The following is an 18,006-nucleotide window of genomic DNA, read 5'->3' as shown; positions in this document are numbered from 1 at the left end:
TTATATACTGCGTGGGCTGTGTTATATACTGCTTGGCTGCTATATACTACGTGGGCAGTGATAAATACTGCATGGGCTGTGCTATATACTACGTGGGCTGTGCTTTATACTGCATGGGCTGTGTTATATACTGTGTGGGCTGTGCTATATATTACGTGGGCTGTGTTATATACTGCATGGGCTGTGCTATATACTAAGTGGCTGCTATATACTACGTGGCTCCTATATACTACGTGGCTCTGTTATATACTATAAAATACAGCACTGAGGGGGTATAGAGCTGGAGTAACAGATCTACTCCCTCATTTGCATATGTATGCAAACCGATTTCAGATGAATGGACTGAACATGTAAAAATATTGCTGGAATTGTCTTTGAAAGAGCTACATGGGCATATATATAGATTTGGACCCCCTACTGATTCCCTATGGGACTTGCGAACATGTGCAGCACTTGCGGTTTTACACTTACGACGAGACAAAAAAAACACTGCTAGCAGCGTTTTTTTTCCGCTGCTGCAAGTACCGCATTTACCGGATTGCGGCTAAACTGCAAGTGCCGCACATGTCCACAAGTCCCACAGGGAATGAATGAGACTGAACGCAGTGTTGCTGTAAGTGATGCGTTACGTGGCAGATGCAGAAAAACTGCCGGATCTGCCACGATTGGTAAAAACCGCTGATGTGAAAGTAGCCCAAGTCACTGCCGACAGTGTCTGCATTAGTCATACTCACCAGTGGGGGAGGCAGCACGAAAAGTGCCTAGGGCAGCAGAAACTCTAAATACGGCCCTGGTAACACCCCAAGTAACCGGTTGTTACAGTGGTATGCTTGGAATCGAAGAGGATCCCTTTAACAGGTAACAAGTACATACAAAACTGTTCTGACTCCAGTCCAGAAGCTGCAGCTCCTGGAAAGGGGAAAGAGAAACAGCAGTCTGTAGGAGACTGATAAGGGAGAAGAATCGAAGGAGAGGAAAGAGCTGGAGGGGAGTTGCGACTGAACTCCCTCCACGCTGAAGAGCAGAGTACCGGAGACAGGAATTCTGAGGTTGTGGGGGTAACTGTATGCCCCACATCAGAAACCGGCGGGCAGGAGATTTCAGGTCGCCTGTCCACCATTAACAGCTGAAGGCACAGTGACAGATAGAGCCGAGAGTCATAATTAGAGACACCTGTAAAAAGGCTCGAGTTGCCTGCCATGCGGGTAGTGTCCTACTTAAAAGGGACAGAGAGAATGTAAGGACCTTGTGTGAATCCTAAGGCAGCAAGGGACTACAACACTGCGCAGTAAGGAAGGCTTCCAACCCTGGCCAGGCCTCACCATCACTTGTTACTTGTACCCTGGTCTGTGGCTGCATAATACCAGTAAAGGGTAAAGAGACTGCAACCTTGTGTCCTCTCATTCCTTTCTACACTTCGCCATCTACCATCTTTACCTACTACACCAGGAGCCCTGGGGATTAAGCTTCACCTGTGGGAAGCCATACCATCCCTGCTGCAGTATCATCACCCCAGTGGACCCCTTTAAGCAGCATCTTTCATCCCTGACCGAATACTACAGGTGGCGTCACAAACAAACTTTATTCTTTATTCAACAACCCCTTTAAAGACCTTCCCTTTAACTTGTATGCCCAGGGCCACGGACCGGGTCGCTGCCACCGTGACCAACCCTTTAACGACCTCCGGACCCATACCAAGTATCCTCTAGGCCCTAGCGGGTGCTCCAGTTCTTTTTAAAAAGATGCAAAATTTAGCAAAAATGTGTCCCACTCCAAGTATTTCCCTGAAGTGATTTTGTTTGTCAGATATTTTGTCACAAATTTTGTTTCATTTAGCAAAGAGTGACAGTTTTTGCCCTAAAAAGTCACAAAACAGGTCAAAGTTTAAAATAGAGATTTGGTGTAGAATTCAAAAATTTGGCTAAAAAAGTAAACAAATACCACAAGACGAAAAAAAAGAAAAGTCACTTAAACTCCCCCCGATAAGAATGAATTGGGACCCTGCTTTCTGTAAAACAAAGCAGTGCTTTATATTCTGTTTGTTAGTATCATGGGACCGGATATCTAACAGTTATGAATGGGAGTTTATGAATATATGCCTCATGCCATTCTAAATATAGTGACCATTTTAAACCCATATTTTTTATGCACTGCAGTTGGCATTTCCTGTCCCCATCCAGGCTGTATGATTTTTACAGGGGCTCAGTCCCGTATATGAGTATGTGATTGGTTTATGTTGTGTATTGGGGATGACAGACTCACTTTACAACTGATTTGGTCCACATGCAGGATAATATGTCCAGGAGCTGAGTCTCACTCTCAATGTTTAATACTCCAGTTGGCACTCTACCATTGTGGTGCTTATGGATCAGGCCTCTGTCCACAACAATTTAAAGGAAAACGCTCAACCCTGAGTAATTAGAGTTTAAGCAGTCAGAATTTTTATTTATTTCATGACTTCATGATACATAATTTCATGCAGAAATACAGTTGTGAATGGGCCAAATGCATGTCTTGTTGCTGCTACTGTATTGCTGCATGAGATTATGTTATGTTTAGTCATTGAGTCATTGAATAAATCAAAATTCTGATTGAAGCATAATTATCTGATCCACCCGAAGCAACAATTCTATAGTATTAACCCCTTTACCCCCAAGGGTGGTTTGCACGTTAATGACTAGGCCAATTTTTACAATTCTGACCACTGTCCGTTTATGAGGTTATAATTCTGGAATGCTTCCATGGATCCCGGTGATTCTGATAACATTTTCTCATGACATATTGTACTTCATGATAGTGGTAACATTTCCTTGATATTACTTTAATTTATTTGTCAAAAAAAAGGAAATTTGGCAAAAATTTTGAAAATTTCACAATTTTCCAACTTTGACTTCTCATGCCCTTAAATCACAGAGATATGTCACACAAAATACTTAATAAGTAAGATGTCACACATGTCTACTTTACATCACCACAATTTTGTTAGGGAGTTATAAGGGTTAAAAGTTGACCAGCAATTTCTCATTTTTACAACACCATTTTTAGTGACCACATCTCATTTGAAGTCATTTTGAGGGGTCTATACGATAGAAAATAACCAAGTGTGACACCATTCTAAAAACTGCACCCCTCAAGGTGCTCAAAAGCACATTCAAGAAGTTCATTAATCCTTCAAGTGTTTCACAGGAATTTTGGGAATTTTTTTTTTTCATCTTGCTGCATTACCAACGTTCTCTTAAGATTTTGCACAGATGTGTTTTGGGCATGTCAGCGCTATCATCCATCAGAGTTGCAGATGCTAGTTTTATCCAGAGACAGTACTGCCTGTTGGCAAGACAGCGCTGTCCTCACATTTTCTTTTACAATTTGCTTATAAAATTCAGAATTTAATGCTCCATCAATGATGGCAGCCTTCCTGGCCAAGATGCACCAAAAAAAAGCCCCAAACCATGATACTACCATCACTGTGTTTCACAGATACTACCATCACTGTGTTTCACAGATACTACAATCACCGTGTTTCACAGATAATATGAGTTTTTTTATATAATGCACTTTTTTTTTTTTTTTGGGGGGGGGGGAGTTAAATCGGCTCCAGGACATTGTTTTACTAGCCTTGTGTCTTGTCCATGTGATCTTTAGCAAACTGCAGATGACAAGCAGCAATTTTCATTTTACAGACCAGTGGCTTTTTCCTTACAATCATGTCATGTACAAAATTAATGTTCAATGTTCTTTTTGTGGTGGACTCATGGACATTAGCATTAGTTAATGTAAGATAGGTCTTTAGTTGCTTAGAGATTATCTTGGGTTCCTTTGTGGCCATGTGAACAACTATACACCTGCTCGTGGAGTGATCTTTGTTGCACAACCAATCCTGGGGAGGTTAATAACGGTCTTGAACATTTGCACACAATCTATCTGTTTATTTATTGTTGAAATCCACTTTTTTCGAGATGGTTTTCTAACCTTTTCCAGCCTGATGAGCATAAACAACTCCTCTTGTGAGGTCCTAAGAAATCCCGTTTGTTCATGCCATGATACACTTCCACAAACAAGTGTTGTGAAGATCAAACTTTCATAGATCCCTGTTCTTTAAATAAAACAGGTTACCTACTCACATCTTTGACTGAAATCACCAGACTCTAATTTCACCTTCAAATGATCTACTAATCCTAAAGGTTCATATACTTTTGCTACTCACATGATATTAGATTATTTTCCTCAAGAAAATAATTAATTTTTCATATTTTTGGCTCATATAATTTCTATGTTCAAATTTCTAAGTTCTCTTTATCTTCTTAAATTAAAGTTAAATATAGAGAAACATGGAAATGGTATATTAGTAACATAGTTATTAAGGTTGAGGGAAGACTTTAAGTCCTTCTAGTTCTACCCATAGCCTAACCTATCATGCCCTAACATGTTGATCCAGAGGATGGCTACTGCCATTGTAAAATGACTTACCTGCACTGAGCTGAAAGCCCACCTCTGTGTTATTATGCCTCTATTGCGTTTGACAGACAAGACAGCAGGAGAGGAGAGATGTGACCCTACTTCCTTCCATCTATGCTTCTAGAGAGAGACTGAATTTGACACATGCAAAGAGACACCTCATAGTTGACACTTTTGAGTGATTTTTTGGAGAATAAGACCATATAATTTTAAAAACTAATACAAATTGTCTGTTTAGCACATCATCTATCAAATAAGATTGAGTTGTTTGAAAATACTGTACTTTAAAGTTTCATATCAAAAAGATCAAAAGACAGCGCCTCACATAGTGGTGAAAAGTCAATCTTACATTTTATTCTGCCTCCTTTTTCAAGGTCTACTGACCTTGAAACATCACCACAGGAGGCAGAATAAAATGTAAGATTGACTTTTCACCACTATGTGAGGTGCTGTCTTTTGATCTTTTTGATATGGAATACACTCTGGGTTGGACTCCCTGGTTTTGACGTGCGCCTTTTGTCCTAATGGACATGGACTCATTGTGGGGTGCTCATGAGCAATACACAGTTTTCTATGAAGAATTTTCCATACAATGACTATGTGGCTTTTATACGTGTAATAAACTTGTTTTCATCCATGATTCATGTTTATAAAGCCATTTGATGAATGTAATTTGTTCATGATGACTCATAAATTCATTTTACTCCAGCAGGGCAAACCTCATAAAAACCTTGAGTATAATAGTAACTACACATAGTGTGCTGAGAAATAAGGTAATCAAATAGAGTAAATTAACTTTACAAGCTGTTTCTACAATTTTGCTTAAGGGGCAAGCATTCAGAAAACAGAAATATAACATTGCAACTCAGCTCCATTTAAGCAAATTTGGCTGAGCTGTACTACTACACGCAACCTGTGGACCAGTGTGGCATTATTTTTTGGAAAAGATGCCATGTTCTTCTGATCCTGTGCAACCCCTTTAACACCTTTGCAACATCTACTGTACATGTATTCCAGAAGTGTGACCTGCCAACTATGTAAGGCCTCATTCAGACATCAGTAATTTTTCTTGCATGCAAAAGACTCGGATAATAACAGACTTGTCTCCATGATTCTGTGAGAACCAGTCAGTCCACGAAAATATGCGGGCTATATACAGGGTCGTACTGGCCCACCGGAGAACCGGAGAATTTTCTGGTGGGCCCAGGCACTGATAACTGCTGGCATACTGGCCAGCAGCTGCCTAAGGCCCTCACTGCTCTAGGGGCCCCCAGCCAGTGGCTATGGGGCCCCTGAGTCAAGGGGGCCTGCCCTGTGCCAATGGAGCAGCAGCGGGTGACAGAAAGCCATGCCTGTCCCCGCTGTTAAAGAGAAATGAATATTCATGTTTCTCCACGCCCCCATGGGCGTGGAGAGGAGTGAATACCATTTCACTTTAATAGCAGGCAGCGTTAGCCGCAGGGTGCAGCTAACACTGCCCGCATGTAAAACCTCACCACCACCGCACCACTCTCTCACACTCACACACAAAGCACCATACCACATACACACAGGCACGTGTCGCAGCACATCCCGGCATCTTGCTTCCTTTCCCTCGCTTCCTGTCTGAGACAACACAGCTGGATGACGTCATGATTCAGCGCTTGGCTGTTTCAGACAGAGAGCTGCCAGCGAGGAAGAGGCTGCTGGGAGGTGCTGCAAGAGGTGAGTGGTGCTGTGTGTTTGTGTGCGCATGCATGTGTTTGTATGTGGTGCAATGTGGTGCGGCACTTTGTGTGTGTTTGCGGTGGTGTGTGCATATGTGGTGTGGTGATGGTTGTGGTGTAAAGGACAATGGTGGTAGTGGTAAAAAAGACAATGGTGGTGGTGGAATGGGCGATGATGGGGGTTGTGGGGGAGAAGGCAATGATGGAGGTGGTAGAAAGGGCAATGATAGGGGTGGTGGGGAGAAGGCAATGATGGGAGTGGGGGGGAGAACAATGATGGAGGTGGAGAGGGGCGGCATTATACCCTATGAGGGGGGCTGCATTATACTTTATGAGGGGGCTACATTATATTCTGTGGGGGGACTCCATTATTCTCTCAGGGGACTACATTATATTCTGGGGGTTACATGGTACTATATGAGGGGGCTACAGTATACTCTATGGGGGCTACATTATATTCTGTGGTGGGGCTGCATTATTCTATCAGGGGACTACATTATATTCTGGGGGCTATATCATACTATATGAGGTGGGCAGCATTATGCCCTATGAGGTGGCTACAGTATACTCTATGGGGGGCAACATTATATTCTATGGTGAGGCTGCATTATTCTATCAGGGGACTACATTATATTCTGCGGGGCTACATCATACTATATGAGGGGGCCAGCATTATGCTCTAAGAGGGGGATACAGTATACTCTATGGGGGGCAACATTATATTCTATGGTGAGGCTGCATTATTCTATCAGGGGACTACATTATATTCTGCGGGGCTACATCATACTATATGAGGGGGCCAGCATTATGCTCTAAGAGGGGGATACAGTATACTCTATGGGGGGGCTGCATTATGCTGTATGAGGGGGGCTGCATTATACCCTATGAGGGTGCTACACTATATTCTATGGTGGGGACTGTATTATACCTTATGAGGGGGTTGCATTATATTTTGTGGGGTGCTGCATTATGTTTTATGAGGTGGGCTGCATTATATTCTATGAGAGGGGGATGCATTATATGCATTATATTCTTTGAGGGGGCTAAGTTATTTTATGGGGGGGCTGCATTTTATTCCAAGAGGGAGGCTACATTATATTCTTTGAGAGAGGCTACATTATATTCTATGAGGGGCTACATTATATTCTATGAGGGGGCTACTTTATATTCTATGAGGGGGGCTACCCCTGCTACATAATTAAACGTGTACTACCCTATATTATACCATGATATTAGCGTGTTTTATCACACAATTGGTGGTCTTGTATTTATTTCTATGTAGCTACATAGTGGGCCCCAAGAATGATTTTCTCTGGTGGACCCAAGGTGCTCCAGTCCGACACTGACTATATATAGAATATAATAGGTAGGAGTTGTATCTGTAAAAAACACAGAATTCGTACGCGAAAAACTGACGTCTGAATGAGGCCTTATACAGTAGGCACCTGAAACTAACTGCAGCTATTGGAGCTAATTTAACCACATAGAGTCTGCTGTCAGTTGTGAAAGTAGCATCCATTCTGTGTTCATTGCACCACATGATGAAGAAACCAATAAAAGCAAAAAGAAATAAAAATGGCAGTGTCTGCAAGGGGTTAAAAATTGCATATCCGTATGTCATATTACACTATGTTCCAAATTAATATGCAAATGACATTTTTCTCGGATTTTCCTAAATGGTCAGTGCAAATGACAGTCAGTCTAATAAAAGTCATCACCCGTTAGAGTATACATCGAATTTTATTGAAGAAACCTCCCAATGATAACAGTATAATCTCCAAAATGAATAAAAACTCAAAATGCACTGTTCCAAATTATTACGCACAGTAGTATTTCTAAACATTTGATATGTTTTAAAGAACTGAAAATGCTCATTTGTGGAATTTGCAGCATTAGGAGGTCACATTCACTGAACAAAAAAGCTATTTAACTCCAAAATATCCTAACAGGCCAAGTTACATGTTAACATAGGAGCCCTTCATTGATATCACCTTCACAATTCTTGCATCCATTGAACTTGTGAGTTTATGGAGAGTTTCTGCTTGTATTTCTTTGCATGAAGTCAGAATAGCCTCCCAGAGCTGCTGTTTTGATGTGAACTGCCTCCCACCCTCATAGATCTTTTGTTTGATGATACTCCAAAGGTTCTCTATAGGGTTGAGGTCTGTTATGACCTGGTGCTTAAGAGGCCACACTGATATGACCTGGTGGCTAAAACGCAACATGGAACGAGCTCTGAGAAGGTGGTATCTCTACTGACCGCAGTCCCTAATCCTAACAACACTAGTAATAGCCGTGGGATGTTCCTGACTCTCCCTAGACACCTCTTCACAGCCTAAGAACTAACTACCCCTAAAGAAGGAAATAGAAAGCTATCTTGCCTCAGAGAAAACCCCAAAAGGAAAGACAGCCCCCCACAAATATTGGCTGTGAGTGGAGAGGGAAATGACGTACACAGAAATGAAATCAGATTTCAGCAAAGGAGGCCAATACTAAACTTGATAGACAGAGAGAAAAGGATACTGTGCGGTCAGTATTAAAAACTACAAAATCCACGCAGAGTTTACAAAAATGAACTCCACACCGACTCATGGTGTGGAGGGGCAAATCTGCTTTCCCAGAGCTTCCAGCTAGCCTGAAATTACATAATGACAAGCTGGACAAAAAGAGACATATTTGCAGAGCAATAGAGTCCAAGCAAATGGACAAACAAGAACTAGTAAAAACTTATCTTTTGCTGACAAGGACAGGCCATATGAGAAATCCAAGGAGAGAACCAAATCCAACCAAGAACATTGACAGCTGGCATGAACTAAAGCCCAGAGCAGGTTTAAATAACAAACCCAGCCAAGGCGATTAGTGAAGGCAGCTGCTACAGCTACCTAAAGGAGCAGCAGTTCCACTCGAAACCACCAGAGGGAGCCCAAGAGCAGAACTCACAAAAATACCATTAGCAATCACAGGAGGGAGCTCCAGAACGGAATTCACAACAGAGGTCAGGGGAAGATGGTGGCCACACCATGAGTTTATCTCCTTTTATGCCCATAGCAGCCAATTACTCAGAGGTATTCATTGTCATGCATGAAGATGATTTTGTTCCTGAAGGCACGTTTCTGCTTTTTATACCATGAAAGAAAGTTGTCAGTCAGAAACTCTATTTACTTTGCTGAGGTCATTTTCACACCTTCAGGAACCTTAAAGGGCCCTACCAGGTGGTTCCCCATGATTCCAGCCCAAAACATCACTCCTCCACCTCCTTGCTGACGTCGCAACCTTGTTGGGACATGATGGCCATCCACCAACCATCCACTACTCCATCCATCTGGACCGTCCAGAGTTGCTCGACACTCATCAGTAAACAAGACTGTTTGGAAATTAGTCTTCATGTATGTCTGGGCCCACTGCAACCGTTTCTGCTTGTGAACACTGTTTAGCGGTGGCCGAATAGTAGGTTTATTGTCATGAATCCCCAATGGCTAGGGATAGCACAGGATTAGCAAAGTATAATAAATATCGGACGAGCTCTAGGGTGATGGAACCTGGGCTGACCGCTGCCCTACGCCTGACAAATGCAACTAGAGATAGCCAGGGAGCGTGCCTACGTTGGTTCTAGACGCCACGCACCAGCCTAAGAGCTAACTAGTACTGCAGAGGAAACAAAGACCTCACTTGCCTCCAGAGGAATTAACCCCAAAGATATAGTTGCCCCCCACAAATATTGACGGTGAAATGAGAGGAAGGCACACACATAGAGATGATGTATATAGCTTTAGCAAATAGAGGCCCGCTGAAAACTAGAAAGCAGAATGACACAAAAGGGGACTGAGCGGTCAGCAAAAAACCCTAATCAAAAAAACCATCCTGAGATTACAAGAACCCATGTGCCAACTCATGGCACATGGGGAGAACCTCAGTCCACTAGAGCAACCAGCTAACAAAGAGACATTCTAAGCAAGCTGGACAAAAAACCAAACAACTGAAAATCAGCACTTAGCTTATCCTGAAAGATCTGGGAGCAGGTAGGCAGGAACCAAACAGAGCACATCTGAACACATTGATAGCCAGCAAGGGAAATGACAGAAAGGCCAGGTAAAATAGGAAACACCCAGCCTCTGATGGACAGATGGAAACCAAAGGCCGCAACCCACCAAAGTCACCCAGTACCAGCAGTAACCACCAGAGGGAGCCCGCAAACAGAATCCACAACAGTACCCCCCCCTTGAGGAGGGGTCACCGAACCCTCACGAGAACCCCCAGGGCGATCAGGGTGAGCTCTATGGAAGGCGCGGACCAAATCAGTCGCATGAACATCGGAGGCGACCACCCAGGAATTGTCCTCCTGACCATAACCCTTCCACTTAACCAAATACTGGAGTTTGCGTCTGGAAACACGAGAATCCAAGATCTTTTCAACAACATACTCCAATTCTCCCTCCACCAGCACCGGAGCAGGAGGCTCGACCGAAGGAACAACAGGCACCTCATACCTCCGCAACAACGACCGATGGAACACATTATGAATAGCGAACGATGCTGGGAGATCCAAACGGAAAGATACAGGGTTAAGAATCTCCGAGATCCTATAAGGACCGATGAACCGAGGCTTGAACTTAGGAGAAGAGACCTTCATAGGGACAAAACGAGAAGACAACCACACCAAGTCCCCAACAAAAAGTCGGGGGCCCACGCGGCGACGGCGATTAGCAAACTGCTGAGTCTTCTCCTGAGATAACTTCAAATTGTCCACCACCTGATTCCAAATGTGATGTAGCCTGTCCACCACCACGTCCACTCCAGGACAATCCGAAGACTCCACCTGACCAGAGGAAAAACGAGGATGAAACCCCGAATTACAAAAAAAAGGAGACCAACGTGGCCGAACTAGCCCGATTATTAAGAGCAAATTCGGCCAGTGGCAAAAAAGCAACCCAGTCATCCTGATCAGCAGAAACAAAACACCTCAAATAAGTTTCCAAGGTCTGATTAGTTCGCTCCGTCTGGCCATTCGTCTGAGGATGGAATGCAGACGAGAAAGACAAATCAATGCCCATCTTGGCACAAAACGTCCGCCAAAATCTAGACACAAACTGGGATCCCCTGTCAGAAACGATATTCTCCGGAATCCCATGCAAACGAACCACGTTCTGAAAAAACAAAGGAACCAACTCAGAGGAGGAGGGCAACTTAGGCAAGGGCACCAAATGAACCATCTTAGAAAAGCGGTCACACACAACCCAGATAACGGACATTTTCTGTGAAACCGGGAGATCAGAAATAAAATCCATGGAAATGTGCGTCCAAGGCCTCTTCGGGATGGGCAAGGATAACAACAACCCACTAGCCCGTGAACAGCAAGGCTTAGCTCAAGCACACACTTCACAAGACTGCACAAAGGTACGCACATCCCTAGACAAGGAAGGCCACCAAAAAGACCTGGCCACCAAGTCTCTTATACCAAATATTCCAGGATGACCAGCCAACACAGAAGAATGGACCTCGGAGATGACTCTACTGGTCCAATCATCCGGAACAAACAGTCTTTCTGGTGGACATCGATCCGGTTTATCCACCTGAAACTCCTGCAATGCGTGTCACAAGTCTGGGGATACGGCGGACAATATTACCCCATCCTTAAGGATACCAGCAGGCCCAGTGTCTCCAGGAGAGTCAGGCACAAAACTCCTGGAAAGAGCATCTGCCTTCACATTCTTTGAACCTGGCAGGTATGAAACCACGAAATTGAAACGAGAAAAAAATAACGACCAACGAGCCTGTCTAGGATTCAAACGCCTGGCAGACTCAAGGTAAATGAGATTCTTGTGATCAGTCAAGACCACCACGCGATGTTTAGCACCCTCAAGCCAATGACGCCACTCCTCAAATGCCCACTTCATGGCCAAAAGCTCCCGATTACCCACATCATAATTGCGCTCGGCGGGCGAGAATTTTCTAGAGAAGAAAGCACAAACAGCTAAGATCAGAGCCATTCAAGGGTTAAGAGGAGGTAAGAAGCAGCTAGACAGCAATTAAGGGCTAGGCAGCAAAACTCTGAAGGAAAAAAAAAAAAAAATTTCCCTTGAACACTTCTATATCTCCTGCTTCAGCCCAAACAATTAACACTTTGTTGGCCGGCTATACTGTCATGAATCCCCAATGGCTAGGGATAGCACAGGATTAGCAAAGTATAATAAATATCGGACGAGCTCTAGGGTGATGGAACCTGGGCTGACCGCTGCCCTACGCCTGACAAACGCAACTAGAGATAGCCAGGGAGCGTGCCTACGTTGGTTCTAGACGCCACGCACCAGCCTAAGAGCTAACTAGTACTGCAGAGGAAACAAAGACCTCACTTGCCTCCAGAGGAATTAACCCCAAAGATATAGTTGCCCCCCACAAATATTGACGGTGAAATGAGAGGAAGGCACACACATAGAGATGATGTATATAGCTTTAGCAAATAGAGGCCCGCTGAAAACTAGAAAGCAGAATGACACAAAAGGGGACTGAGCGGTCAGCAAAAAACCCTAATCAAAAAAACCATCCTGAGATTACAAGAACCCATGTGCCAACTCATGGCACATGGGGAGAACCTCAGTCCACTAGAGCAACCAGCTAACAAAGAGACATTCTAAGCAAGCTGGACAAAAAAACCAAACAACTGAAAATCAGCACTTAGCTTATCCTGAAAGATCTGGGAGCAGGTAGGCAGGAACCAAACAGAGCACATCTGAACACATTGATAGCCGGCAAGGGAAATGACAGAAAGGCCAGGTAAAATAGGAAACACCCAGCCTCTGATGGACAGATGGAAACCAAAGGCCGCAACCCACCAAAGTCACCCAGTACCAGCAGTAACCACCAGAGGGAGCCCGCAAACAGAATCCACAACAGTTTATGCACCACAGCAAGCCTTTGAAGGATCCTACACCTTGAGTTTCGAGGGACTTCAGACGCACCAGCAGCTTCAAATAACTGTTTGCTGCTTTGTAATGGTATTTTGGCAGCTGCTCTCTTAATCCAATGCATTTGTCTGCCAGAAAACTTCCCCATTATGCCTTTATTTGCATGAACTCTGTCTGTGCTCTGTTTCACTCACAAATGTCATCAGAGTATGATGATCACTCTTAAGTTTTCGTGAAATATCTAATTTTTTCATACCTTGTCCAAGGCATTGCACTATTTAATGCTTTTCCGCAGCAGAGAGATCCTTTTTATTTCCCATATTGCTTGAAACCTGTGACCTGCATAATAATGTGGAACTTCATTTTTGAGTAGTTTTCCTTTAATTAGAATCACCTGGAAAACTAATTATCACATGTGTTTAAGATTGATTTCAGTGATTCATTGAGCCCTGAGACACAATACCATCCACGAGTTTATTTGAAAAACAAAACAATTAAATCTTTAAGACACTTAAATCCAATTTTCATAATAATTTGGAACATAGTGTACATACATTCATCTCATTCGTAGCTTACTATTGTTGGAAATTTGACCCTCTCAAAGATTCCCAGATGATGAGTCAAATATAGGAGAGTTTTTATTCTTGCTGCACTAAATGTAGATTTAATCATTGCGCCCTTTAATCCAGCTTGTGAATGAATCATTCAAGCATTTGCGGAGCTGAAGTTCTCCCACATAGACCTTTTAATGAAGATTTCTGCTCCTTACAAAGCTACTGAGGTTAACAAAAAAAGGCAGTATTCTAAATATTCTACGAAAGAACGCTTCATTCTTTACTACTTTACCCTTCTTATTTACACATTGACACCTTGAAAAAGTATTCATACCCGGTGAACTTTTCCACCTTTTTTTCACTTTACATCCACAAAGTTAAATGTATTATATTGGGATTTTATGTTATATACCAACACAAAGTACAATTATTTGTGAAGTGTAAAGGAAATGATAGATGGTTTTCTAGTAGTTTTAAAAATATAAACTTGAAAATTGTGACTCAATACGTTGTACGACCACACACATTTTGCTGCAATTACTGCTGAAAGTCTTTTGGGAAATACAGTATCTCTACCAGCTTTGCACATCTAGAAACATAGACTTTTGCCCATTCTTCATTGTAAACTAGCTCTAGCTCAGTGACATTGGATGGGGTGCATCAGAACAGTTATTTTCGAGTTTTTCAACAGATTCTCTGTGGGATTTAGTTCTGGACTATGACTGGGCCATTCACCCACATGAATAAATCTGCTTTGCTCCAAACAATTACATTGTAGATATGTCAGTATGTTTAGGGTTGTAGTCATGCTGGAAGGTGAACCTACTCTCCAGTCTTAAGTTGTTTCAAGTTTTCCTCCAGAATTGCAATGGTAACACTTAAACATTATAATGTAACTACAAGTCAATCACACTTCTGTGAAATCAACCCATCGAGTTATGAAGCAACACTGATTGTGAATCAATTTCCCCTGCTGTTGTGCAAGTGTAACAGACAACAGTTAGAAATTATAGGCAATTAGCAAGACAACCCCTATAAAGGAGTGGTTTTTCCGGGAAGAACAACTGACCATTTCTCTGTTCTCATCCTTTTTTGGCTGTTTTTGTCACTGTCACTTTTGCATTTTGTCATTGCTCTCACCCCTAGAGGTCCTGTACAGTAACATGAGGTGTTGTCTACAACCCACAAAAGTTGCTCAAGTAGTGCAGCTCATCCAGGATGGCACATCAATGCGAGCTGTAAGAAGGGTAGCTGTGTCTGTCACCACAGTGTCCAGAGCATGGAGCAGATACCAAGAGACAGGCCAGTACACCAGGAGACATGGAGGGGGGCATAGGAGGGCAACAACCCAGCAGCAGGACTGCTATCTCCTCCTTTATGCAAGGAGGAACAGAAGGAGCAGTGCCAGAGCCCTGCAAAATGACCTTCAGTAGGCCACTAACACCCATGTGTTTGCTCAAACTGTTAGAAACAGCCTCCATTAAGGTGTTATGAGGGCCTAATATCCACAAGTGGGTGTTGTGCTTACAGCCCAACACCATGCAGGGAGATTTGCCAGAGAACACCAAGATTGGCAGATTCGACACTGGCGCCCTTTGGTCTTCACAGATGAAAGCAGGTTCACACTGAGGCAGATGTGACAGAGTCTGGAGATGCCGTGGAGAGCGTTCTGCTGCCTGCAACATCCTCCAGCGTGACCGGTTTGGCAGTGAGTCAGGAATGGTGTAGGGAGGCCTTTCTTTGGAGAGTTGCACAGACCTCCATGGGCTAGCCTGAGGTACCCTGACTGCCAGTAGGTACCAGGATGAGATCATCAGACCCCTTGTGAGACCATATGCAGGTGCAGTGGGCCCTGGGTTCCTTCGGATGCATGAGAATGCTAGGCCTCATGAGGCTGAAGTGTGTCATCAGTTCCTGCATGTTGAAGGCATAGATGCTATGGACTGGCCTGCCCATTCCCCAGCACTGAATCCAATCGAGCACATCGGGGACACCTTGTCTCATTCCATCCACCAACGCCACATTGCACCACAGACAGTCCAGAAGTTCACTGATGCCTTAATCCAGGTCTGGGAAAATATCCCTCAGGATAACATCCACCGCCTCGTCAGGACAATACCCAGCCATTGTAGGGAGGTCATACAGGCACGTGAAGGCCACACACACTACTGAGCATCATTTCCTTGTCTTTAGGCATTTCCACTGAAGTTGGATCAGCCTGGAATTTGATTTCCCACTTTGATTTTGAGCATCATTCCAACTCCAGACCTCCATGGAATATTAGTTGTGATTTACATTCATCATTTTTAGGTTTTATTGTTCTCAACGCATTTCACTATGTAATGAAAAAAGATTTGCAACCGGACTATTTCATTCAGTGATATCTAGGATGTTCCCTTTATTTTTGAGCAGTCTATTTAGCTCAATCCATCTTCCCATCAATTTTGATCCACTTACCTGTCCCTGCTGAAGCAAAGCATCCCCATTCCCCACATCATGATCCTGCTACCACCATGTTTGACGGTGGGGATGGTGTTTTCAAGGTGAGGTGTATGACCAGAGCACATTCTTCAACATACTAGCAGTGTCCCCTACATGGCTTTTCGCAAACTGCATAGGGGGCTACTTATGGCTTATTTTCAAAAATGTCTTTCTTCTTGCATGTGTAATATAAAGGCCGGATTGGTTGCCAATATGAATAATAGCTGTCCTGTGGACAGATTCTCCCACCTGAGCTTTTGATCTCTGCAGCTCCTCCAAAGTGACCATGGGCCTCTTGGCTACTTATTAGCCAACATTTTGCGACAGGCCAGAGCCCCGGTACTTCCACGGTTCCATGTGCGGTGGACTCTGGGAATATCACCGCCGCTATTCTCATCTCTCGAGATCTTGGTCCCGAGATCACCATCTGCGCATATGCCGCCCACGGCAGTGGCCATATTCCCGAAGACCACCGCACATGGAACCGTGGAAGTGCCGGGCCTCTGGCCTGTTGCAAAATATTGGCAGAGCCCCGGGCAGCGCCAGACTCCCACGCAGCACCGCTGGGCACTAGAGACACCCGCAGCAACCATGGGCACGGGGACTCCCGCAGCACCGCTGGGCACTGGAGATACTAGCAGCACCGTTGGGCACCAGAGACATCCGCAGCACCAGCCAGCAACCGCCAGGCACCTGGAGACACCCAGCAGCAGCACAAGACCCCCGCAGCAGCGCACCACACATCAGAGCCCCCTCATCCCTGCCTGCAGCATCACCCCACTCCTGCCTCCTCCAGCAGCGACCCTGGGACCCTGCTTCACTGCAGCCACCATCCCCGGTAAGCAATAAGATGCAAGGATTATAAGAAGCACCACCATTTTTTTAAAAAAAACATTTTTTCCTATTTTTCTCCTCAAAATTTGGGGTGCTTCCTATAATCCGGAGCATTTTATAATCTGAAAAATACAGTATGTTGGAAAGCGCAAATAGTGTGAGACATGTCTGCTGCTCCTGTCAGCACCACTAAGCATTCACAGATGTTAATTTCACCGCACTCCCGATGCGATTCCATCCGGCCTATTTATAGTAATAAATAATACTGAGTGATCTAAATCAATGTTTCCCAAACTCCAGTCCTCACGGACCCTAACAGATCATGTTTTCAAGATATTGCACAGGAGATGGAATTATTACTCTCACCTGTGCAATACTAAGGAAATCCTGGGCTAAGTTGTGAGACACGTACTGACACCATGTTGTATAATGTACATTGAGATGGGCAGAACTGACGAGCCCCCGTAGTAGTCATATTTTTACATTGACAGTTTTGCATATGAAACAACTAATACAAAAACCCCACTAAAAACTAAAATTAGTTTCACTTACCCTGGCACATATTTTGGGTCATAGGTGGAAAATAGAGACTCAGGGAGCTGTGGTAAAATGATAGGCATTTTTGCAGAAAGTGTTGATGATGCTCAGCCTGCTGGGGTTTGCCTGGTAACAGTAACTGGACACACAGAAGCCTGGCAGCTACGCTAATGGTGTTTGTGTACACAGCCGGAGGAGAAGCCTGGAATTAATGTATAGAGACTTTGGAATATCAGTGACGCATCAGTATTTTTCTTTTAGTGACAGAATGTAATTTTATCTACTTTAAAAGAAAATGTATATGTTTATATGTTTATATAGGAACCCTGCAATCCGCCATTGTATGTGTGGTTACTGTAGCAACAGTATGACAGGTGTGCACAAAGAGGAGTGCAACACTACTGCCACCTTGTGTTCACTCAAGTAAATGCTTATGAAAGTCATATTTCTTCCATGTACTATTTATTGAAAACACAGCACAACTATCTATCTTTCTAGCATTCCTTCGACCTATCTATAGCTAACTATTATCTATCT

The 18,006-nt window shown here is 43.7% G+C and overlaps 1 protein-coding gene across 1 annotated transcript in view; it reads right to left on the bottom strand.

Moving 5' to 3' along the window:
• LOC143794290 (ciliary microtubule inner protein 2B-like) overlaps window positions 1-17,800 on the bottom strand; it is a 143,309-nt gene extending 125,509 nt beyond the window's left edge. Inside the window, exon 1 of the mRNA XM_077280956.1 lies at window positions 17,485-17,800. Coding sequence (XP_077137071.1) covers window positions 17,485-17,552 — 68 coding nt within the window. The 5' untranslated portion in view covers window positions 17,553-17,800. The remainder of the gene's footprint in view (window positions 1-17,484) is intronic.
• Between the last annotated feature and the right edge of the window lie 206 nt (window positions 17,801-18,006).

Source organism: Ranitomeya variabilis, chromosome 1 (genome assembly GCF_051348905.1).
Source record: "Ranitomeya variabilis isolate aRanVar5 chromosome 1, aRanVar5.hap1, whole genome shotgun sequence".
Lineage (NCBI taxonomy): Eukaryota > Metazoa > Chordata > Amphibia > Anura > Dendrobatidae > Ranitomeya > Ranitomeya variabilis.
The sequence above is the reverse complement of the archived record's forward strand: the minus strand, read 5'-3'. Positions and strand labels throughout refer to the sequence as shown.